This window comes from Dermacentor albipictus, chromosome 2 (genome assembly GCF_038994185.2).
Source record: "Dermacentor albipictus isolate Rhodes 1998 colony chromosome 2, USDA_Dalb.pri_finalv2, whole genome shotgun sequence".
In the NCBI taxonomy this organism is placed as follows: domain Eukaryota; kingdom Metazoa; phylum Arthropoda; class Arachnida; order Ixodida; family Ixodidae; genus Dermacentor; species Dermacentor albipictus.
Window position 1 is genome coordinate 176,181,496 of NC_091822.1, and position 25,154 is coordinate 176,206,649.

Sequence of the window (25,154 nt, forward strand, 5' to 3'; positions counted from 1 at the left end):
ACTGACTGACTGACTGACAATATCTGACTTTGAATGAAGGAAAAGTACAGAATGCGTAGGACAGGATATTCGAAACATTCACGAACCTCAAGGAGAATATAACATCCATAAGCAAGCTTGGAACAAAAGTGTTTTATGTGAGTTTCGCAGTGCATGTCTGAATCAAAGAAGATGCCTAAATATTTATAGGAGACAACTTGTTGTAGTTTTGTACCTCTTAATGATATGTCCAGTAATTCAGTGTTGAGCTTTTTCTTCCTGGAATGAAAAACTGTATATTTAGTCTTACTAAGATTAACGGTCAGTTCACTGAACGTGAACCACTTAAAAACATTATCTAACTCTGCATTTATTTTATCCTGTATATCAAGCAGACTGTCTCCAGTAAATAGAAGAGCGGTGCCATCAGCATACATTAAAGCCTGTGAATGCCTAAGCGTTGCAGGGAAATCATTTATGTAAAGTGAGAAAAGCATGGGCCGAAGAACAGAACCCTATGGCACACCAGTTAGTACGGTTTGTGAAGTAGACATATAATTTTTAAGTATTACTTGCTGCTTGCGGTTACTGAGGTAGCTTCGAAGCAAGTTCGGGTTTTTGCCCCTAAACCCTAGATTGTTAATCTTGTTGAGTAATATCTGATGGTCAACTGTATCGAAGGTATGTCGAGATAGACAATGACCGCAATTTTATTCTGCTGGAGAGCCGTATTCAGCAGGTGCGTCAGGGTGAAAACAGCGGAAGAAGTAGATTTCTGAGGTCAGAAACCATGTTGGTGGGGGCTCAGTATATTGTATGTGGATATGAATTTGTTTATGTGCACGGAGAGTATCTTTTCAAAAATTGTGTTGATAATGCTATTAATTGAGATCGGCTGATAGCTTGATGGATTAGAACGATCTCCGTCCTTATAAATCGGAAGTACGTTTGCTATTTTTAATTCTGATGGATAAATTTTGGAATCAAGGGAGTGATTAAATAGGTGAAGTAGGGGACCCGCTAATATGTAATATTTTAAGGGACACTAAGTGGGAATTTCTAATCCATATTGTCGTGGTGTAGTGATGGTGAAAAGGCAGGCAACACTGTCAGAAATAGGGGACAAATAATCTTACACTTCATTGAGTGATCTCGTGCCAAACAGGCAAAGGAACTCTCAAGTGGCAATAGCTGCGTTTACTTGAATGCAGCAGTAGTGTGTTGTATTTTTAGAGCATCATGGTAACTACTATATGCGGCAGCGTTAACATTTGGTGCATCCCCTTTTGCTCAAAATAAGCCGGAACCAGTTTCCGTTAATTTTCGTTCTGCCAGTGAGTGGAGGAAAGCACATGGCCGCAGCCATCACACTCTTCCTCTTTCCCTGAATGCGACCCGCCAACATTTACATGCTTGCGGGTTGCATTCTGATGTCTGATCTTACATACCCTCTGTTGGGTGCGGTACTGTCTGTTAACTCGAAGTGTTGTTGCGATGCGGCACAGGTGCACAGCCCAAGGGTCCCAGCACGCTAGAAATGGTCGCCCAGATCCAGAAAGACCGCACGGAATTGGCGTCTCGGGAGCAGGCTTACGCAAACATTTCCAAGGAGCTCGCAGGGATCCAGGCAGTGGCACAAAAGTAAGCCTTCATGACTGCTTGCTGCACCTTACTATTTTCTTTTCTTCGTTTTCAATACTATTGTTGCGTGGTACAATCGCTTGCTGTTTAGTTCAGTGTTTCTAGGTTAGCGTCTTTTTTTTTTTAGAACTTTTTAGAGCTTTTTTAGAACTTTGGTACTGCATGCAACTTCACGCGACCACTCACCAAGATTTGTTGTATGGGCCGTGTTGGGGTAAACAAAAGGAAGAGTTGGCATCAAACATGGCCTTTGAGACTATGCACATGTTTCCAGTCTCGGAGGCCAAACTGCACGCTAACTACAGTTTTGCCTGCTCTATCGGTCTGCAGTGCTAGCTTGCGGAAGACATAAAGCCAACAGGCAATGAAGCCAAGGAAAGCATTGGGGAAATTAGCTGCAGTTGAAATCGAAATGTAGAACACAATGAAGAAAAGGCAATGGACGAGACAAGAACTTGTCTCCAGTGGAAGCCGAACCCATAACTTCTGCATTGCGCATGTGTTGCTCTACCAATTGTGTTACGGCGACGGCTATCAATCCATCCACTAACTTGTGTATTTATGTTTACTAGACCTAGCCCTAGGAATGTTAGCGTGATTGCAGTAGAACCTCGTTGATGCGTTCCTGTTAAGTACATTTTCTCAGTGCCAACGTTTGCAATCGAGAACACAAAAAAAGACCCAATAGCGTTACGCTCATTTTTTACCGATTTATACATTCCCGGAAAATGACATGTTTAGGGGCCAACGGTTTAGTGCGTCGCCAAACTGGGATCATATGATACGTTTTCCGGCCGCTAGATCCCATGTAAACAAGAAAATGCGTGAGGCGTGTGTGATTGAGAATGGTATATAGTTACCTGTCACAACAGCATTACTGCAATGCTTGGCCACCCGTCTCGCGTGAAAACGGCGGTGCGCACTCAGTTTCTCATTTCGGTACCAGCAAATCTTCTCCGGGGTCATCGCACGCGGCATTCACAGCCATCACTGTCAATCCTATTGCGATAAGCATCTTCGCCTATATGTTTCACAGCACGTGGTAATTTCGGACAACTCTCAGAGCTCGGCTAGAGCCGGAATGCCGCAAGTAAGTGACACAAGAGAGCAAAAATGGTGCTAGCACCCAACCAAAACGAAACGGTGGAGTCCGCATCGCCATAGTCATCAGTGGAAATCGTACGTGAATGACAGGAATGGCAGAACGCTTCGTACCTAATTGTGCTCTTAAATCCTTTATTCTTGCGTTTGCTACCGCGTATAGCACCACATTGGCCGTGTGCCTTCATAACTGTGTAGTCACCATCCATGATCGCTTCGATAGCGACCGCAGTTTCGTCCGCAGTTGCAGCAAACGGTGGTTTCGGTTTAACTCAGTGCGTGAGTCGGCTGCGCGCCTTCGGAACTGTAAGGTCGCCATCTATGATCGTGTCAACTATGGCCATTGTTTCATCCACAGCATTTGTGGCAAACAGTACTAGTTTCGTTCTGACAATCTGTGGAAAAATGAGGAGCACTGCCTACATTGCGATGGGCGGCGACCAGCTCACTGGCGAAAGAATAGTCGGGATGTGTGTGCGGTAGTAAAAAGCTTTTTCACAGGCCTCGCGACTTCCTTCACAGTGCAGTTGTGAAGGAAGTCGCGAGGCCTTCGCCGATGCGAGCTCTAATTAGCCATGAGATGACGAGAACTGCAGCTTCCTCACTGCTTTTGTGCAAAATAGGAACAAGATTGGCTCATTCATTCAGTAAATAAAAGCGTGTTGATGTAGTAAGCTCTTGTTTATTGTTTTCTTGATACCCTCGATGATTCGACATTTCGTTAATTCAGACATTTCTTTCGGTCTCATGAAATTCGAATTAACGAGGTTTTACTGTATGTTGCCTGTGCAGGTACAACCGCCTAAAAGAAGAGTCGGACCTGAAGGAGACCGAGTTGGAGCAGCTCAAGAGTCAACTCCAGCAGAGCACGCACCACCAGCTTCTGCAGGAGTACCAGGCCCTTCAACAGACTATTGGTGGGTCTTGCAATGTTGACGGCAGCAGTAGCTGTCTGTATAGTTTACAGTTGCCGCAGTTTGTCGCTAAGGCGTGCTGCTGAACATGAGGCCGTGGGTTCGATTCCCGGCCGCAGCTTACGCACTTCAATGGGGGCAAAATTAAAAAAACACCTATGTGCTTTAGGTGTACATTGATGAATCCCCGGTTTAAGAAAGCCTCTCATAATTCCTGTGCTGCTTTGTAAACCCAATAGGGACTGAAGTGTGAGGTCCTGCAGCCAAACTGTGTTTCGTAGGCTAGGCAAATGCATCTGCGACTGAAGCCACTGGCTCATTCATTCTATGTGAACTAGCAAAAGTTAGCTAAACGTACAATAAACACTCATTATAACGAAGTGAACGTAATGGCAGAAAAATGCTATATAAGCGGTAATACCATAAAAGTGGCTACTCCATAAAGCCTTAAAAAGCAGAGCTGAAATAGCACAACTCCATGGAAGTCGAATACAGTGGCACCCCGTTCATACGTTTTTCACCGGACCGGGGGGAAAAAACGTAACAGCCGGGAAAATGCAGCAGCGAGGAAAGCTCCGAAAATGAATGAAAAAAGTGCAGCTTCAACTATAGACAATTTATTTCCACAGAGTGCGCTTAGAACTTAAAAAAAAGTCTAGAATGGTGGCTTGCCGTTTCTTTCGCTCACTAGAAATCACCACACGTTTCTCAATAGCCTGGAAGGCCGCATTGCTGTCAGCGTCGCTTCCGTCAGTGCGCTTCCGGTGATCGAGGATAGTCGGCGCGCACCGGTGCGGTTGATCGAAGATGAAAGTGCGCACCGGTGCAGGTGATCGAGGACGCTATTAGTGGCGGCTTCTCGAACTGGTGTGTGGCTTCTAGCAGCCAGTTCCATAGCCAAGCCCGGCCAAAACTCGTCAAAAGCCAAAATGGCGGTTGTAGCGCGTTGCCTACTTTAGCCCAGGCGGGTTCTGGGCGCTACGTTGCGACGTATCATGCAGGAACGTTTTCACAGCTACTACGTAACAGCGGGGTTCCTTATACATTGGATCCTATGGAAGCTATGCCGGGACCGGATGAAAACGACGTAGCAGCCGGGAAAACGCAGCAGTGAGGAACGTAACAGCGGGGTTCTACTGTACTGGTGTTATGCGGTGCATTTTCTATTGCAATTGAGCATATTGGTATTGAATTCTTCGGTCGCGATTGGCTCCTTTGCGGATGCTGCGGGAGGGAGCCAATCTTGGTACGAGTGACTTTGGTCACACAGGGCATGTGGAAGGCAGCGTAGAGTAACATTTGTCCATCGTACACTACTTCCACAACACTGCGCTATTCCCTGATAACACATAGGCACAACATGGAGAAAAAGAATGCACCGACAAAGAGGGTTGCTCGCTTGCTTGACGTGAATAAGCCACCTGAATAAAAGTAAAGGTAGCGACATTCCTTTATCTTGCCACCCGAGCCAGCGAGCGAAGGCAGGGGAGGCAGTCTGGGGCTTATCTGTATTTCCTTGTTGACAGAGTGAAGTCGCGTAGTTGCACTTCCTCCGTTTTCGAGGAAATAAGCACGAGAGCATCCGTGTGCTGCCATCCGTGCCTTTTGTTTTCTTGCTGTCTTCTTTTGACTTGCATCGGCACCATGACAGTGGTGGTGATTGTGGACCCAATGATTGCGAAGATCGGCAGGCTATGCAGTGCGATTGCCACAATCGAAAACAACAAACTGAGAGGGCTAGTGGTGAGGGAAGGTGCGTGTGGCAAGAAGGAGAGAAGGAATGTCGCTACCTTGAATTTATTCACGGGACTTAGGTGCGAATGGTGCTGAGTGCCATCGTGAGTGTGCTCCTGCTTACTACTAATAACACATGAGTACAGCATGGAGAAAACTGGTGCACAGGCAGTGCGATGGTGTAGCTGGTGATAGAGAGGTCCGCTCGCTTGCCCTGCGCGGAACACTTCGCTCAGTGCAAGAGGTGCTGAGCGCTGCTGTGAGTGTCCGTGTGCCCCTAGACAGTTCACTCTAAGCAGAGCAGCTTATCGGTATGCTTCGAGCAATCCAGTTTAAAATGCATGCATTTGCGTCGGTACTAGGGGAGATTTCGAATAAACTGGTAATTTGCTGGACACCATCTCAACCCCATTCAGTGCAGTATAGGCTAGGGCTCATGTCAATCAATCGGTTACGAGAATCGGCTGTGTTCTGTAAAAGGAAGCAAGGCTTGCATGTTGTGCCTTACTAATCCTTCTGTGTAGCTTGTATTCAATTGGTTTTGCACAATGGACAAACAATGGAGGAGCCCTACCTCTGATTCTCTTTTCTGGTTGGTGATGCTATGCATAGCTTTTGCTGCGTTGCCCAAAGTTAGTATTGATCATCAGACGAAAGCTCAGTGATTGGCTCGTTTGTTTGCCATGTCTCTTGAATTTCAAAAACCAAGCTCCGTCTGCTCTTGTCGGTTGCAGAGGAGTCGAAGGCCAAGCTGCAGGCGTGCAAAGAGACACAGAAGAAGGCCTCGGCTCGTGTGAAGGACCTCGAGGAGAAAGTGAAAGATGCCAAGAACATCCGAGATCGAGAGTTGAAGGCAGCCGAGCAGCAGATCTCCAAGTGCAAAAAGAAGGCTGACGAGTCGGCCAAGAAGGCCACTGCCAAGAAGCAGGTGAGACGAAAGGGGGGAGGGAACAGTGGCTGGCCAGGTGTAATTTTTTTTCTCACTCCAGTATAGCAGTATTGTGCCAGTACCAGTATTGCTAGACAGCTTTAGGATAACGTTCGCAAGCATGTGTAAATGCCTTTCGTACTTAAAGAAATAGCTCTGATCTCACCCTGCATGCTTTGTATGCGACTGGGTTTCTGAGCTCGATTTCTTTGATCCGTGGATTTTATACGGACCTGCCCGCGCAGCAGAGATGCCAACTTATACAACCATTTTATAATGGCAGCCGAAATTTCGACCACTGTTACGTCTATATTTCATTCTAAACTTAATAAATATTTACATTTGCCTGTGGCGCAGGTCGTTGTCATTCACGGAACAAAGGCTGTGAATCTTTCATAAACAGTCGGCATATTGAGCAACAAATATGTTTAGTATTTTTCACCATATTTTATATTTTGGGTCCGACTAATATTTTTCGTAAACAATCAAACCCACTTGCAACAATATCGGTCTTAATAATGTACAGTAGACTTGCATTAATTCAACACCCGTTAATTCCATCCTAACCAAAGGACCCTGCCAGTGCCCATACATTTCTATGGGCCTAAATCTCCATTATTTCAATCTGAAACTTGACCTTTGCTGGACAATTCAAGCTTGGCTAGTCAGCTTTGCCGTAATACAGCCCTGCTATGCGGTGAGGCATAAGCAAATTATTGCGGTGAAGTATATTATAGAAGAAAAGGGGCCACTTTCATGAGACGTAGTAGACATTGCTTAATAATATAGGCGTGCATGCGCCGTCTCCGGTCAGAGCACGAGCACCTTGAGGCTAAATAAACAAGCTGTTTCTGATGTTGCCATGGTGATGCGTCTCTTGTATATGAGACAGTTAATGGTGCCTAGTGTGCATTCCTTAATTATACGCATGCGCAGGCGCCATGTACTGAAAAGTGGAGAATTCCACCTGTGTTTAGGAAATCTAGCGAAATAAGAGGCAGTGAGATGAAAAAACACTGGAAATCGAGAGGGCATTTAAAGCCAACAAAAGAGTTGGGGTCTACCTAAAACTCCTATAGCCTGCCAGTAAACTTTGGTGTTTTGGTGCTCGTATTGTTATCGAAGACGGGGAATGTGCGTGTGTAATTTAAGCAACAGGTGCTATGTCTCTTAACAGTGGCTCCTTTTTTTGCTTGACTTGCTTCACTGTATAACATGGCTGTATCATGGCGAAGATAACTTTAAGTGCATGTACCGTCAAGGGAATCAACAGTGTGTTTTGGCATTATCTTTTTTTCTGCAATTTGTTTAATTTGACCAATTTCGTCGTTACCATCAGGATCAACTTAACGGAAGTCGAGTGTATTGGATGTAACAGTGAGCAGTCGCAGCACCATGAACTTTTGTGTGTACAGGAGAACCTTATTGATATGATCCCATTACATATGATTTCCCTGTGCTAATGTTGACGATCGAGAACACACACACACAAAAAAAAGACCCAATACAGTTATGCTTCTTTTTTACTGTTTCATATGTTCCCAGAAAACATCATCTTTCGCCACTGATGTTCTGTACATCGTCAAACTGTGATTGTATAATACGTTTCCTGGCCGCTAGATCCCATGTAAACAAAGAAAGGCGCGAGGCGCACGCGATCGAGAACGGTGGCTGCTTGCTGCAGCAGCATGCCCGCAATACTCCCCCACTCGTCTCATGTGAGAACGCCGACTCTCACTTAGTAGTTTTCTCTCCCGGTACCAGCAAATCACCTCTTGGATTGTCGCACAGCGCATTCACAGCTATTGCTACCCTTCCTATTGCGATAAGCATGTTCACTTATTTGTTTCACAGCATCACAGCATGGGTAGCGTAGTGCTGTTGGAACCGTACTGCACACTTTTAATAGGTGATAACCGAAATGTGTTGCTGTTCGCTGCTACAGGCTACACGAAGTGAGTGCCATGTTTATCTCCGGCAGCATCGTATTTTGGTGTCGCCCGACAGCTTGATTTTGTTTCAGCTTGTTGCCGTCTTAAAATACCACACAGTAGTAAAGTGTGACAATGTGAGTCTCCGGTCGCTTGGGCACCACCAGCATAGCGAATGTGTAACTTGTCTTGATCAAATCACTGCTCATCTCACTTACCGACTCTCTCTCTTTCCGGAATGTAGGAAGTGGAAGGGCTGAACCTGGAGATCCAGGAACTGGAGAAGTCCATCCTGGGCTACGACGAACAGATGAAGGCGAGCGATGCCATGCTGGCCGAACTCGAAGAAAAGCTCAAGCAGAACGAGCAGAAGCTGGCTGCAGCCAAGGTAAGTAAGAGCATGCGTGTGGGCTTCTCCCATTCTAGGTTTGCTGTGTCTGCGCGTGGCTGTGAACGTGGCTGAGTGCACACGTGCTCCGCACACCCTATCTTGAAGGTAATCTGCAGTGTGTGCGAAAACTGGGCGATCCGAGATTGTTGGTGGCTTCATGTGCACTGTCTTCTGGTGCGTCTAGTGCCGGAGCTCAGGTTTCGGAGACATGTTGAAGCAAGAGGCAAACAGAGTGTTCGCTTCCCCCTGCCTGCGCTCTTCATCACACCAGCGTCGTGGCAGTGATCAAGTGTTCACGGTCAGCAGCACAGTGTCAGCAGCAGTGGTGGAGTGAATGTGAAAAGTTACACAGGCTTCACTTTGAACTGCCAATGTGAAGGTGTGATCAACAAGGCATGAAACCATATCTTTATTTGGTCGCTGACTCTCAAATTCAACGAAATGAGAAGAAATTTGTCATAGAAGTGTGCGTTTTATTCGTTATTTTTGGCTGATCGCCCAACAATTTCAAAATTTTTACGGCCCCGTCCATGTAAGCAACATTTGTCTGTGACTGTACATAATCGCGTAAAAACTTGAAATAGACAAAGTATAGTGCTAATTTTACTGGTGTTGCGATATTGAGGTTTAACTGCACCATGATTTGCCTAAACTTAGTCCTTGGGGCTTTGAATGGTTTTGTGACTACAAGTTGGTCATTTTTAACAAGTTATATTGTGTTATAAGTGCCGCAATTCATAATGATTGTGCATGTGCACAGTCTTATTGCCTCTTGCGTTTATCAAAATACAAATGCTTCGAATTTTAGGCCACAAAAGGCCGATGAAGCATAGCAAATAAAGGCACCAGAATTTCTGAAGCCACAAGCACAAGGATCAGACGAACAAATTTATGTACTAACAATTATTCCTATGTTAATTCCCTCTAGTAATTGTAGCATGCAATATCTGGTTACAAGGACTTCTTGTCTGTTGTGTGGACGCCACGCAGGAGAAAGTGAAAGAGGCGGGCGAGGAGGTCAAGGCACAGAAGGAGAAGCTCAAGGCTGCAAGCCGCGAGATCGCCGAGAAATATGCCGAGCGGGCCGAGATCGAGAAGCAGGCTGACCAGCTCAAGCTCAAGATCCAGCAGTGGGAGCACGACGTCAACAAGATCGACCGTGAGGCTGGAGATGCTGTGAAGAAGGTGGGCAAGCTGTTCTGGTGGTTGTGGGTGCACCGCGCATTAGTTAAACGAGCAGGGAAAAACAGTAGGGCTTCACCGTAGTGAATGCCTGCCTGAGTGTTAACTACTGATGGACCAATTTCACCGCACTTGCACTAACTCCGCAAACGATGTAGTGACTTGCGTGTTTCCCTTTTAATAAAGCAAATAATAAAGCAAATGACGGTAGGAAATGTTCTAGTAGAAGAAAAAGGTGTTATCGCTCATGGATTAAATAAATATTTCCAATCAGTATTCACGCGCAGTGATCGACCATTTCCAGTAGATGACGGGGCATCTTTCAGCGAAAGTTCCATGGACACTATCAACTTTACTCAGAGGGGCGTATTCCAGCAGTTGCTACAGTTAGATGACAAGAAGGCTTCTGGGCCAGACGGAATACCTACTGGCTTTTTGAAAAGGTATGCTGAGTGGATATCATTTTATTTGGTAATTATTTTTCAGAAATCACTAAGCACCCATTCCGTGCCACAGGACTGGCGTTGTGCTGTAGTTATCCCCATATTTAAAAGTGGCAATTGTACCCTAATGAATAACTACCGTCCTGTATCTCTTACGTCAGTTTGCTGCAAGGTTATGGAACACGTCATAGCAAAACATATAATTATCTTCCTAGAATCAAATGGCCTCCTTTGCGCATGCCAGCATGGGTTCCGACGGGGACTTTCCACAGTGACACAGCTCATTGAGACATTACACGATTTTTCCAAAGCTATGGACAACCGTGAACAAATGGATGTTATATGCGTTGATTTTGCCAAAGCCTTTGATAAGGTTCCCCATCGTAAATTACTTTTTAAACTGTACAAAGCAGGTATAAATGGCGACGTTCTAAAATGGATTGAAGATAATTTAACTAACCGCAAGCAGGCAGTTTGCGTTGATGGTTCCGAGTCTGGTTTTGTAGATGTATACTCAGGAGTACCACAGGGGTCCGTGTTAGGGCCAACACTTTTTCTGCTTTACATCAATGATGTAGCAACCGCTTTAGATAGTTCTGCTAAGATAAAGCTCTTTGCAGATGACTGCTTGATTTTTGCGCCGGTATCTTGTTTAGAGGATCAGATTAAGCTCAACCGAAACCTTCAGGCGTTTGGGAGTTGGTGTGACAAGTGGGAAATGCGAATTAATTTTGATAAGACCACATACACGCATATGACTGCAAAAAAGAATATTTTTACTTTTCAGTACGATATCCAAGACTACAATTTAGTTAATGTTCCCTGTTTCAAATATCTTGGTGTCTCTACTTCGCATGATTTAAAATGGCACAATCAAGTAGAAAGAGTGTGCTCTGCGGCACAGACGAAATTGGGTTTTTTAAGAGCAGAACTGGGGAGGGCAACAAAAGATGTTAAACTGCTGGCTTACAGATCTCTTATTCGACCATCCCTAGAATATGCGTTAGTAGTAGCATGGGCACCCCATCGAAAGGTAATGTGGGCCAAAATAGAGAAGGTGCAACGCCGGGCGGCGCGCTTTATTTGTTCGAAATATAGAAGTACAGACTCAGTTTCGGCAATGTTAAAGTCTTGCGGTCTTGAATTATTGGAAGATCGGTGCAAGAAGCAGAGAGTAAAAACGTTATTTCAAATAATTCACGGCGAACTAAAAATTAATAAAGATGTGTATTTAACACCTCCAGGCAGACTGAGCTCCCGCTTAAATCATAATGAAGCTATTCAACCGTACTTGTCCCGAACCAATGCCTTTCGTTGTTCGTTCTTCCCAGAGTCAATAGAGCTGTGGAACAAGCTGCCTGCAGAAATTGTTCGCAGTTCTGATACTGCATTGTTTACAAATGCAATCAAGGTTCTTTACTAAAACTGTACCATGTGGATATTGTAAAGTGTTTTTCTTTCCTTTTTTTCTCTTTTTCCTTTTTTTCTGTTTGTGTGCGTGCGGCAGCTAGTTGAACATTTGAATACATGTCTTATAGTCTGTATATTGTATCTTGAATTGTATCCGTAGGACACTGTAGTGCATGTGCATATTTCTTTTGTATCTGGCTGTCTGTATGAACGTATATGTAACATCCCTCCCTGTTATGACCCTCAACTGAGGGTTGACAGTATTTCTAAATAAATAAAATAAAATAAAATAAAGAAAATGTTGCGCTTACCATTGCTTCGATTTTTGCTCAGATTTCGCAGCTTGGTCATATCTTATAGTCCAGATCACAGAATATAATATTTGGTACTGCTGCCTGCCTGGTTTGTTGAGAAAAAGAAAAACAAGATTGCCTTCGTCTGAGAGTCTCACCATGTATACTAGTTTATAAAAATGGAGGGTCACTTTCCGGTACCTGCAGCAGAGCAAAGCATGGCTTTCAAGATCAGCTTGCATTATTCTCCGAGTGTTGTGATTTGAAGGGGCACAGAAAAAAGCAAATTCGCATCTTTTTTCTTTTTTGACAAACTAGGCAAGCAACATTGCCTAGTGCTGCAGTGAACAATCGAGACCATAAAACCCGATCTTGTTGTGCAAGAACAAGGCAGTATGAATAAAGCGGTTGTTAGTGCAAAATCTTAAAAAGTTCTTAAATGGCCTTCAGAACCACAAGGCTGCCATCCGTGATCGTGTCAACAGCGGCCGCGGTTTCGTCCGCAGCCGCTGTGGCAAACAGTAGTCTTGATTTTACTCAGTGTAAAGCTGTCGACGATGAAGAGCACCATCTACATCAGGACGGGTAGCGACCTGGCGAAAAAATAATCGGGATGTGTGAGTGGTAGCGAATAGCGTATCTTGGATAAAGACACACTCTGCGGCCGTGCTGTGGAGGAAGTCGCGAGGCCTTCGCCGCTGCGAACACTAATCAGTCACGAAATGATGAGGATTGCCACTTGCGCATTGCTTTTGTGCGAAATAGAAGCAGGATTTGCCAATTCATTCAGTAAATAAAAGCGTGTGATGTAGGAAGCATTCGTTTATTGTATCCTTGATATTCTCGATCATGTGACATTCGGTTAAAGGTACGGCCACACTAGCGACAAAAACGCGCGCGACACGCCGCACACGGCAAGCGCCTGCGCGGCAGACGCGCGCGGGCAAGTCCACAGTTGCGTTTTGCGGCACGCGGCAACGGCCTGTGGAGTCCCGCGTTGTCTCGTTCCATTCGATACTTCTCGTGACAACGCGCTCTCCGTTCTGCCCATTTCGTGTTCCATCGGGAGTGTCTGTGTTTTTTTGCGCCACTGCCGGCCATGCTCAGGCATGTCGGATACGGACGAGGAGCTACTGGTGACTGTGAACACTATAATACTTATTTGTTCTTTACTTGTGTGACGCCGACGTGCCAGAAAGCGGACGAGAAAGTTTTGGGTGCGGTACAGGGACACTGAGGGCCAGGCGCACACTCTGCTTCCCTGCCTTCACCAATTACTCACCTATCATGCCAAACTGCTGTCCATAATGTGCCAGCGGTTGGCGCGCAGCTCCTTGTCCGACACTCGTTTTATCATAGAGCCACGCATATCCGCGAAAGGTTTCCAAAAAACGCCTGCATTGCAAGGCGAATTCTTCGTCGACGTCTCAGTGGCGGTGTGGTAAGGCTTAACAAAAACAGCCCCCTTGACTGGAAATGGCCTCTGAGATTTTACGGCGCGCGTGTCACTGTTCAGTCTCGGAGCCCATAGATTATGATTCTTTGCTTATGCGACAAGTGGCGCCACAACAGCGCGGCTTGTAAAGCGGCTCGCTTCTTATTGGTGGTCGTTTTGCGTCTGCCGCAAAAAATGGGTCTCGCACCCATTCGCGCGTTTGCCGCGCGTTGCTGCTGCTTTTTGTGAATCTTGCCGCGCGCGATAGCACCGCTCGCCGCGCGCGTTTTTGTCGCTAGTGTGGATGTACCTTAATCCGGACCAGCAAAATTTTTTTTCGTCCCCTTAAGTATGAATTAACGAGGTATTACTGTACGCTTATTTTTTATCAGTTCATACAGTTCCAGAAAACACTCTTTTGGCACCAACGTCCAGTAGATAGCCAATCTGCGATCGTATGATACGTTTTCCAGCCCCTAGATCCAGTGTAAAAAAGAAGAGGCGTAAGGCATGCGTGATCGAGAATAGTAGCCACCCGCCACGGCAACTTCTCTGCAGTACTTTCTCACCTGTCTCACGTGAAAACGCTGGTGTACACGAAATTTCTTATTCCCGTACATACCAGCAAATTTCCTCCCGGGTCGTCGCATTCACAGCTATCGCTACCAACCCTATTACGATAAGCAACTTCACTTATCTGTTGCACAACACTTCCAGGCCCACAAACATTCCAGGCCTGACAATGTTTGATCCTAGTTGCCCATGTACTGTAAAACGACTTTGTATCCGTTGTGTCATTCTCATTTCCATCAATCCAATAGGGGCTGATTAATTGCTGGGCGAGATCGTGCTCTAGTTTCTAGAGCACGATCACGACCTACTCGCCAACATCATTAAAACGCACTAACCCCATATTTTGCCCGAACCAACCTAATTAAGTACTCTTTCTCTGCACGCACCATTAATGACTGGAATGACTTGCCTTTATAAAACTTGTATCACGATTGTTTACCTTTTGTATCAGCATTATTGTCGTATTGTTTCCGCATTTTGTTGTATTGACATTGCTTTAATTCTTGTGACCTAATATTGTATTATTCACCCTGCATGGACTTCGTGTCCGCAGTATGTATTAAATAAATAAATAAATATGCAGACTAGTGTGCTGAGTGCTGGGCCTGGTTAACGGGAGATGGTGGCGCCGCCAGTGATGCCTGGAGGCCGCATGTTCAGCACAATCCCTACTAGCAACGCTGTCTGGCAACGCTGTCCACGGTGCCATGGCAACAAAATGTGTGATAGTTTGCTAGTGTGCTGACGTTATGTGAAAAAAAAAAGAGAAACAAAGCTATGCTCTGCACAGAGCACATCATTTCGAAGCGCACAGCGAGAGGGAGACGTGCGCAGTTCTGTATTGCAGCACACCATGCGACCTCCAGCGAAAGGCATTACTCTTGGTGCCACCGTGACGCCTGTGCTCAACACACTATAATCAATATATTCTAGGCGCTATAATTTTGCTTAAAGCTTTGTGGTCAGTGGGTGCAATTGTGTGCAGCTGGAGGACATGGTCCACCACTACGAGTGGATTCCTTCGGAGCGGCCCTACTTTGGCAAGAGCAACACTGAGTACGACTTCGAGGCCAACAACCCGACCGATGCCGGCCGGCGCATCAGCAAGCTGTCCGAGACCAAGGAGAAGCTAGGCCAGAATGTCAACTCGCGCGCCCAGAACATGCTGCTGAGGGCCGAGGAAAAGGTGAGAGACGTGCCCTTGTCTGGTTGCTGTGACGACTCGGTCACCAAGCTTTTGGCATCTCTGATGGGCACGGTCAGTTGAACGACCTCCCCACACGTATGCACACTCTCACCATGGCTAAAGTCCTTGGATATGCTTGCTTTCTTTGCTAAGTAGTGACATCTTCTTCCTCCCCTGCATGTCGTCACCCTTGCAGCCATTGTTGGCCGCGGTGTCCTTCCTAACTTTCAGGCCCAGAGCGGCAAAATACACAACTGTGGTCATTTCTCCATCATGATAGATAATGCAAGACTGAGGACAGATTTTTATGCTATTGGCCATAAGCAAAGTGCATACTCGTTGGCGTCTGATCTTGTGACATCATTTTCAGCAATCTGTATTGTATAGCTGGAGCACGTTAGCTCGACCATGTACTTCATTGCCAACGGTGTTGGACCATATTAAGAAAGACGTTGCAGACAGAAACAGCTTCCATAAAAAAAATACAGCGCCGGCGATTAGGATGTGTTTGTGGCACTTCAAAGGTTTTTGCTACCTGTCTGTAAAGAAAATAGAAAGTATATGCAGTCGACTACCAATAATTCAGACTCCACAGGAGATGTAAATAAGTACAAACTATCGAATGTAAAAAAAAATGGCTGTGGCTTAGCTAAGGTTAAGCCCAGGATGCGAAGCATACTAGCCTTTATTTTAACGCGACAGCGTTAAGGAGCTCGTGTCGCAGAAAAGCCGGTGTCGTCGGCGTCGGCTCAGGCGTGCGGCGCTTGCTCAGGCGCACATTTCGTTGTCGCGCCGAACGCTGCGTTGCTCGACGCTCACCGCGTCCGATGCGGGGGGCGACGCCGCGAGCGACGGCGCTAATTGGAGCCCCGTTTCTTTTCTGTCGTGACGTCACAGTGTCACGTGGTTTCAAGGCGACACCGCCGCGCCTGAGGAGCTGGGTTGAGCTCTCGTAATATGCTTCGCATAAAAAACGAATGTATCCAAAAAAGATCACTTTATGTTTTAAGGTCCCTGTGCATGGAACAAGTGGTCGATGCATGGCTGCATGCACTTCCGCTTACGTGCAACCAAGGCCGACTGTATTTCAGCCAGTTTTAAGTTTCGTTGTACTCTGATGTAAGGACTGCAAAGGCTTGAGTAAGATCCGCATGTGGAAGGGTCTGGAACACAAAGCACATCATCCGAGTCAGAGTCACTGTTTGATGGTGGGAGAACTTTGCATTGCACTATTGGGGTAAGAAAGGAATTTCAGGGACATGGTCTTGTCTCTTGCTTCATTCCAGTACCAAGACCTGCTGAACAAGAAACGGACTGTAATCCACGACAGGGCCAAGATCATTGATGTCATCCGGGAGCTGGACGAGAAAAAGAACATGGCCCTCAAGGAAGCCTGGAAGAAGGTTGACAAGGTGCGCCTTCAGTTCCTCTGGAGAGTTGGACGAGTGACGCATATGTAGACCAATTTGACAGGCATAGCACAGTTCTTTAACAGCGCTGTACAGTGAACGCTCGTTAATTCAAACTTCAATAATTCGAATTTATGGATAATTCGAACTGTACGATTTGGTCCGGCCAAGCTCCACAGAAGTCTATGTATAAAAAAGTTCGTTAATTCGAACGCGAGAAGGTTCCCTCACGGATAATTCGAACTACGCTCGCCTGGCACACGGCCAGAGAAACGCGCCTACGGCCTACACACAAGGCTGTATTGCCTCCTAAACGGAGAGAACGGCGAGAGAAGGCAAAATCGGAAAAAAAAGATCTAACCGACGCGGGGTCAGCCAGAAGGCGGCAGCGGCTGCCACCTCTCCGTTCTACGTAACCTCCGAGACTTCTTGCCCGTTGCGAATCTCGGAGGCTTTGCAAATCTTGTACAGCTGCTAATGTTGTGCGGAGATGGCGCGGCAAGCGCCAAAACACAGCGAATCAAGTACGTCGCAGCTGCGCTTGCAATCAAGAACCAACGAATCAGGGCCTTCGCCACCATCACTTGTTCGGCGTCTTCGTCTCGGCAGTCTTCATCGGTTGTGTACCTCTGTTTTCAGCTTAGGAGGTATCGGCCGTCGCGATTCGTTGTGATGGTGTTAAGCCTCGGCTAACGTTCGTTTTTGTGGACATCGGTGGTGTGGTACAGTCGGACCCAGAGCTTCGACTTGAAGATGGCGTGTGCCCGTGGCACACGCCAAATTTCTGACATTCCCTACTGCTTCCAAATCGCAGTGTACTGTTGCTCTCCTTCACTTTCGTTAGTTCGAACTTTCGTTAATTCGAACTGAAGCGGCTTCCCCATGCGGTTCGAATTAACGAGCTTTAACTGTATTTGTCATTGGTGACGATGTAAGCTCCATGGTGATCTCACATACTTTGGCCAGCATGCCACGACTTTAAATGTGCCCTATTTATTTGAATAGAAGGTGACATGTAAGGATTCCAACAGCAATAATTTATATGCTGAAGGCACATTTTTGCTATCGCCATCATCATCACTGTTCAGTCACGGTCGATGTGCAGCTTCTGGGTGAAGTGTTAGAAAGGTTCGGAGACGTGACAGACGCGCAGTGCATTTGGTCAGTCTGAGCATTCTGCGCAGTGTACTCTACAGGGGAGCCAGGACAGTGTTACGCCTTCTACTGTTGGCACAAGTGTTGCGCACACAAACCCACCAAGAGTTTCTGCTGTGCAGTTCTGTGCTGTAAAACGAACAGTAAAGCTCTGCAGTGAAATTCTGGCTATAGTGTCAATGTTCTGAGGGAGATTCGGTCTCATCCTGCGCACCACCGAGGCATCATGCCTGTGATGCCACTGGCAGCACTTCTCGTCATGTGTTTTGAGATGCCTAGGAGCTGCCAGGCCGCTGTTTATGCTATGCTTTAGAAGTTGCATTGCAGGCTTCGTTGCATGAACCTGTCACTTGCTTGTGTATTTAGAATGCCATCCGAAGGTTTAGTGAGACCGTAAACTTTGCTATCGCTTTCAGTGGCCTTTGAGCAAAACTGCCCAACTTAATATAACAATAAAAATATCTTTAGTCTGAAAGGTGTTCCATCTTGTGTGTGAGCTTTTCTGTGTTCAGCTGTTGTTCACAGTGGTAGATGGAACAAAAAAGGTAAAGCCAGTTTCATGCAGTGAATGCTGTCAAAACAGCAAGCTAAGCTGGTGGTTTCTGAAGTTGAATTCATGTTGAGCACAATTTTCATGAGTCTTTTGTCTCGTTGATGTCGTTTTGCTAGATTCGAGCTTCGGTCCCGATTGCGCACACTCTTCAGTTGCGTGAGGTCACAGACCCTGCAGCTGTGGCCGCACTCACGGTCGAGGTATTCTCTCTTGAACCGTCCCTCGGCACCCTCCGTGAGAGGAATCGCTCTGTGTCGTCTCTGGTCGGCCTCCTCTCCTCAGAGTCGGGGGCTAGCTTGCCTCTGCTGGCGCTTGGTTTGGTTTGCCTTCTCTTGAAAGTGGGGGTTGGCTTGCCTCCACCGGCACTTGGCTTGCGCTTCCCATTCTTGATCCTCGGCAGTACCGGCATCCCTCTGCTGGTGCTTTGCTTGCGCTTCTCGCTCTCGAAGCTCAGGATTTGCGCGACGTCTGGGCAGTTGTGACGCCTGGGCAGTTGCGATGCCTGGGGAGTTGTGATGTCTGGGCAGTCGTGATGCCTGGGCAGTCGTGACATCTGGGCAGTCGTGACGTCTGGGCATTCGTGACCTCTGGGCAGTCGTGACGTGTGGGCAGTCGTGACTTTTGAGCAGTCGTGACTTTTGAGCAGTCGTGACCTCTGGGCAGTCGTGACCTTTGGGCAGTCGTGACCTTTGGGCAGTCGTGACCTTTGGGCAGTCGTAACCTCTGGGCAGTTGTGACTTCTGGGCAGTCGTGACGTCTGGGCAGTTGTGACCTCTGGGCAGCCACGACTTCTGGGCTGCGTGCGCTGAACGGAATCCATGGGGCGAAAGTGCGCGCACTTCTCAAAACACCTGCTCTTATACCCCTGTCCCCCCCCCTCCTATGGCCTATACCCCATAGTGGGTTTGTGCCATTAACTTGCCCCCCCCCCCCTCTGCGTGACACTGGATGCTGGACAGCAAAGGCTCGACTTAAAACAGCCCCGCTGTTAAAAAGCATTAAACAATGAATGTGAGGTTACTGGGTGGCACGATTGCAAATGATAGTTTTAGGGTGCATTCACACCAGAGATTGACAGAGGTCGTGCAGCCGACTGTAACTGGCGACCAGAAGCAACTCGAGGTGACCAACGTTCACACTGGTTAGCACGACCTGTCAATTGCCATGTCGAAGCATCTTGCACTTAATGCCTTTCACTTCTGTAAGCAATGCCATCGCCACATGAAATAGGTGTCAGTGTAAGCACGTATCTTGCTCCTGCATTGCTGGTTGGTTCTGGAGTTTTGTAATTGCAGTCAAGCGACTAAAAAATCAGGCAGCAAGCAACTGACCTAAAATAGTCCATTTTTGACCAAAGCGACTGTTTGTGACCAGTTGCTTTGCAACCAACATAATTGCATGACCTCTGTGAGTTACTGACATCAATAAGCCTGTGATGCATGATGTATCTTCAATAAATATGATAAAGTTGGGAAAGCAGTTCCACTTGATACAAGCATGGGGTAAAATGGAGCCATGGTATGGGATTGTACGACGAGATAATGCAGCAATTTTGTATCAAGCGCTCAGACTCGGATTAAATTACTGCTACTAAAAGTAACAGATAGAAGAGTAGAAAGGTGTTTGGTGCTTGCACATGCTCCTTTTGCTTGTACCCTAATTTATGCCCTTCAGTTCAGCATACATTGGGCTAGGCATTTGAAGCAGTTAAAACCGAGCAATAATTAGGACTCAGAATAGCCATAATACTGGACAGTATGGGTGTTCACATAGCCTGTGTTGTCCAGTTTCAGCTTGTCCTTGTCTTTATCCTTTTTGTTTGACTTCACTTACATCAAGTGCTGCTTGCTTTGTGTTGCTCCTTTTGTTTTCACAGATGTGTGGCTTGCCTGTAAACTAAACTTAGTGATTGTGTACTTGTACGTGTTTGTGTGCAGGACTTTGGCTCTATCTTCTCAACGTTGCTTCCCGGCGCAGACGCCAAGCTAGTGCCTCCAGAAGGCATGGATGCACTTCAGGGTCTCGAGGTCAAAGTGGCCTTTGGTGGCGTGTGGAAAGAATCTCTCCAGGAGCTCAGCGGAGGACAGAGGTGAGATGACCTCTTTGTGCCTTATACAGGAGAACCCTGCATATATGTTGCAGGAAAGAAAAGCGAGAAAAAAACATACTAACCGAGACACTGTACGATCCTAACTCTAGTGAGAATTTGGCAGGCTCAACTGTAGTTCACATCTTCGTAATGCAAAGTGTTGCATGAATCATTGCAGCACGAAGTGGCGACGCGCGTGGAGCTTGCGGGGCCCAAGCAGCCAGGAATGCAAATTATTCTTATGGCTTTGGCAAGCTTACGTTTGCGCTTCTTGAATTTGGCCTGGGTCAGCAGCTTCTTCGGGTGGGGTGTTTTAGCAGGAAATTTAGATGTAGTCATTCGGTGAAAATTGTGGCACAAAACTCTGACGCGTTGAGCAGGTGAGGCCCTAACGGCCCTAGACACACGTAGTTTTTCTATTGTGTAGTGCTTTGAGACTGCGACGGGAAACCGAAACGAAATTGAGCTGGTGAGTCACTCCAGAGATGCCACTAGAGTGAAAGATAACACTTTAGCTTTCACTTTACACCACCTGCAGCAGGAAATGGCAGTGCGTTTGGGTCATCGCCTATTAAAAGCGTGTGGTAGGCTTCCAACGACAACCCGCCACACACACTTTGTGACACATAGGTAAAGATGCTTATTTTTCACAGAGCTGTGAAAGCGACGTGCAACGACCCATTACCGGAACAAGAACACAGTGTGTGCCAATATTTTCGCGTGACACAGTTGGGCGAGTACTGCGGGGAAGCTGCCATGGCGGTCACTTACTGCTCTCAATTGCACATGCCATGCACTTTTTCTTTTTTCTGTTCACATGGGATCTAGCTGCCGGAAAACGTAATATATGATTGCACTTTGGCGATGCACTGAATGCTGGTGCCGAAACAGCGTGTTTTCCAGCAACATATAAAATGAGGGAAAAGAAACATAACTTTGTTGGCTTCTTTCTTGTGTTCTTCATCGCGATCGTTGGCGCCGAGAAATCGTACCTAATGGTATCGTGTCAACGAGGTTCTACTGTATTTCCAAAGCATGAAAGGGACAATTGCCATCCACACAATTGTAGCATAAGGCTACAAAGAAAACCCCTACAGGTTTCTGAGAAGGAAAGCTTTGCAGTTTAAGAAAACTTTTTCCTGGTCCGGGGATCGAACCCAGGACTAACGCCTTGCCGGAGCAGTCGTTCTGTTGTCTAAACTAACCAGGAGGCTGGCAGACCGGAGATCAAGGCTGCATCAATTGACCATTCGATGCACAGGGACACGGAATATGATGGACCAGCTCTATGAAAGCCCACAAGGTGGAGGAAGGTTTGTGAAAGGGATAGATGTCATCCACATGATTGTAGTGAAAGTCTACAAAGGAAACCTATTGCAGGCTTTTGCAGAGCTGGTTTGCCACTTTGTGATTTGTCACAGCACTAACTGTATGAGAAGCACTTTGGTGTCCAAACAACACAGAAGGTCAGAGGGAGATGGAGGTTTGAGGCGACCAGCAGTGGTCGAACAAGTGTCATCGGAGCCAACGTTTCTGCAAAGGCATTTGTCTTTGCAAGGACAGCAACTGCTTTTCTTAGCAGAGTTTCTGTGCATATTCGCTCCCCCACCTTTGATAGGGGAGGGGGAGAGTAAACTGGTGTGTAAAGTAGGGTAAGTGAAAGTTTTAAAATTTGGGGGGTTAGCCTTCATAGCAAGGGAACACATAGGAGTATTGCTGTTGGTTATTCCAAGTAGTAGGGGTGATAAAGTGGAGAGTGATTTACACGTGTAAACACGCATTGTAATTCATCTGAGCGCAGTTTTTCCAGACAACTGGAACTAACACTTTGGACTGCTACGGTAATATGAGTTTGTCAAACAGTATGCAGATTTCATGACTTCTTTCAAAGGCGCAGAAAGTACCTCAATGTTCATGTTAACTGCAGGAGTTGAAATCCATTCCAATGGATCAAATGCAACCGAGCCGAAAATCTCAATAGTGATTCACCTCTCCACCATATCGCGAAGTGCTTTGCACGGACCAAGGGAGCACTACGAGTGTGGGTGACGCGTAAGTTTGCCGGTGCCGTGTGCACTGTTCGCAGAGTACTAAATGTAAAATGGCAACCCATAAAGAGAAGGAGAATGGGTGACCATGATGGAAAGGAGAAAGCCACTTCATCTTGCGGGGGTGGGGAGAGTGTGGGGCTCCCTATGAGATAAGTAAACTTTGAATAGTGGAGAACCTAGCCTTGAAGTGTGGCTTCACGGCATCATGAACTACGCTGCCGTGAAGCCACATTTCAAGGTGAAATTCGCTTATAACCCGCACCCTGACTTTACTGTGAAATTTATTACGTAAATTTTTGGTGCGGGCAAACATACATTACATTCAACACGGCATGCGATGCGCAAGCACTAGAATTTAGCTAGGACAGTGGACATATGAAAATATTCACGGCACTGCACTGAGGCACTAACATTGAATATTAGGTAAATATTGGGTAATACGGTACTCAGATATGTTAACGCAGAAACGCCAACAGTACAAAAAACTGTTTGCAGACTTTTGCTTATTGTTGGAGTTCAGCCTAGCTAAAATTGCCGTATTTACTCGCATAATGATCGCACCCCTGAATTTGGTCGTCAGCATTTGATTTTCTTTTCTTTCCCGTGTGATGATCGCACCCTGAACTTGTCACAGTGATATGTCGTGTGCCAAGTCTAGCTAATGATGATTGTGCTTACCATCTGTCAAATGCTACGCGAGCGACTCTTCAAGACAAACCAAGCGGTCTGCACGCACCCAACATAGTCAAGCAGATGCCCCATTTCATTCCTTTTATCACTTCTGCACTTCCATGAAAAAAAAAAAAAACTTGCATCGGCTTTATTATTTGTAGGCTTCGTAATGGTTTTGGTCAACAACAACAACAACATAAAGGGTGCCTTTCGATTCTTCTCGTCTGCACTCGTGGGCGCGCAACAAATTGTGAGCGGCAACGATAGTGGCCATGTTTACTCTGATATGTTCGAAGTGTACCCTATTTACACGCCGATGCTTGTAACGCAGCTAAGATATTCGCCCACCCTTAGCGGAAATGTGCCGTATTAGGATAGCAGTGAAGACAAATGCCGCAGTTTTCGCAGCATGCCCGCCATGTGTTTCTATGTCACTGGCATCTTAGCGTGCCCATCTCTGTTTCTGTCCCCTCAAAGTGTACATGGCTACATTATTGTGGCAAACTTGCTGATATTAACGATATTATTCATTACCGATACAGGAAAAACTGTTTCAATGCGCATAATGTACTCACAAAAAGAAAAATAATCGTGTTCGGCTTGCTCCGCCGGCCGCCATTTTTGTTTTCGTGTCCCGCACTGACGGCAGCAGCCGCCTGCTTGTTGACCCGTTGTCATCCCGCAGTAAATGTGGGATGAAAAAGGAATATGTTTCTATACGTGCTATATTTAACCCGCGTAATGATCACACCCCTGAATTTGCGCCAATTTTCTTTTACATAAAAGTGCTATCATTATGCGAGTAAATAGGGTAGGTGATGGGCGAGACTGTGGGAATGTCTAGTGTTTGCCCATCAGGATGGCAAATGTACGTCATTGCATGTTATCCCGATGCCACAAAGTGCAACCTTGACTGTGCGACACCAACAGTATGAGCTGGGTTGCACAATTTCAGCTTAGTACTTTCTGCCTACATGGAGCCTAACCCATTCCGTACAGTAAATGCGCAGATAAACGTGGTCGGCACGATGGCTGTAATTGTTTGCTGGTCACCCGTAAGCCTGAATGTTGCATCAACGTCCTTCACTGAAGTGCATGATCTCAAGCCCGATCACCGGTGAGCCACTCGATGATTAGAAAACTTGTGGTTTGCCACCTTCTGTCATGCCGGCCAGCATCAGATTTTCGTTGCAGCCACACACTGGCTTGGCTGTTAGGCCTAACCAGCACTGGTTCATCGAGTGTCGGCAATCAAACGTACAGTTTGGTGCAGGCTCAACACAACTATTTGCAGCAGCCTTATGGCTTTTGCAAAGCTGGAACACCATTTCGATAACGAAAGTGAGAGTATGAAGGAATTCATTGGTGCCATTATGTTTGAGAGCTGCCATTTTTTCCGAATTGCTGCACGCAGACCATGGTTGAAAAATCGAGCAAGGCACCACATGGCCTCCAAAACTTTGGTTGACAATACACACTTGTTAACAAGTTCATTGATCATGGCAGTGCTGCAAAAGTGCGAGAATATTCAAGCAGATCCAAAAGATTGACCAGTGGCTGTAAACAAATTACAGTTAAACCTCAATTTAATGAAGTAGGTAAAATTGGCAACTTGCGTTGTTATATTGAAATGTTGTTGTATTGAAATTTTATCTTTTATGCGAATAAGTACAGTTGCTGACTGATTTTTCTTGCAAGGGAAGGGGCTGCAGAATTTTCCGAATTATTGGGCGATCGAAAAAAGCAAATTTGAATGAGAAAACAATTTATTTGATGAATTCGATGTCGGCGACGAACGATACGGTTTCATGCCACGTCAATGAGATCTCCACATCAGCGGTACGAATTAAGCGAAGCCAGCCACGCTTTCGCATGCACTCTGCCCCCGTGGCTGATAGCGTCGCCCGCACTGGGATGGCGCTATCTTGAAAAGCGCCGACAGCGGTGAGCGAATACTTCATCTACCCCTCGCTTCGAGTCACCGAAACTCGAGATTACGCAACCTCCACAGGGAACGTTACATGATGAGAAGACAGCTTACGTGATGCCATGCCGTCTCAGCATGCCCACTCTTTGCACACGTG

General features: G+C 46.4%; 1 protein-coding gene across 2 annotated transcripts in view; it reads left to right on the forward strand.

Moving 5' to 3' along the window:
- LOC139056325 (structural maintenance of chromosomes protein 2-like) overlaps positions 1–25,154 on the forward strand; it is an 84,294-nt gene that overhangs the window by 56,054 nt on the left and 3,086 nt on the right. For both annotated transcript variants that reach the window (XM_070534482.1, XM_070534481.1), the window contains exons 13-20: positions 1,485–1,620; positions 3,514–3,638; positions 6,104–6,297; positions 8,473–8,616; positions 9,610–9,804; positions 14,941–15,141; positions 16,428–16,553; positions 20,196–20,347. In XM_070534482.1, the coding sequence (XP_070390583.1) occupies positions 1,485–1,620; positions 3,514–3,638; positions 6,104–6,297; positions 8,473–8,616; positions 9,610–9,804; positions 14,941–15,141; positions 16,428–16,553; positions 20,196–20,347 (1,273 nt within the window). The remainder of the gene's footprint in view (positions 1–1,484; positions 1,621–3,513; positions 3,639–6,103; positions 6,298–8,472; positions 8,617–9,609; positions 9,805–14,940; positions 15,142–16,427; positions 16,554–20,195; positions 20,348–25,154) is intronic.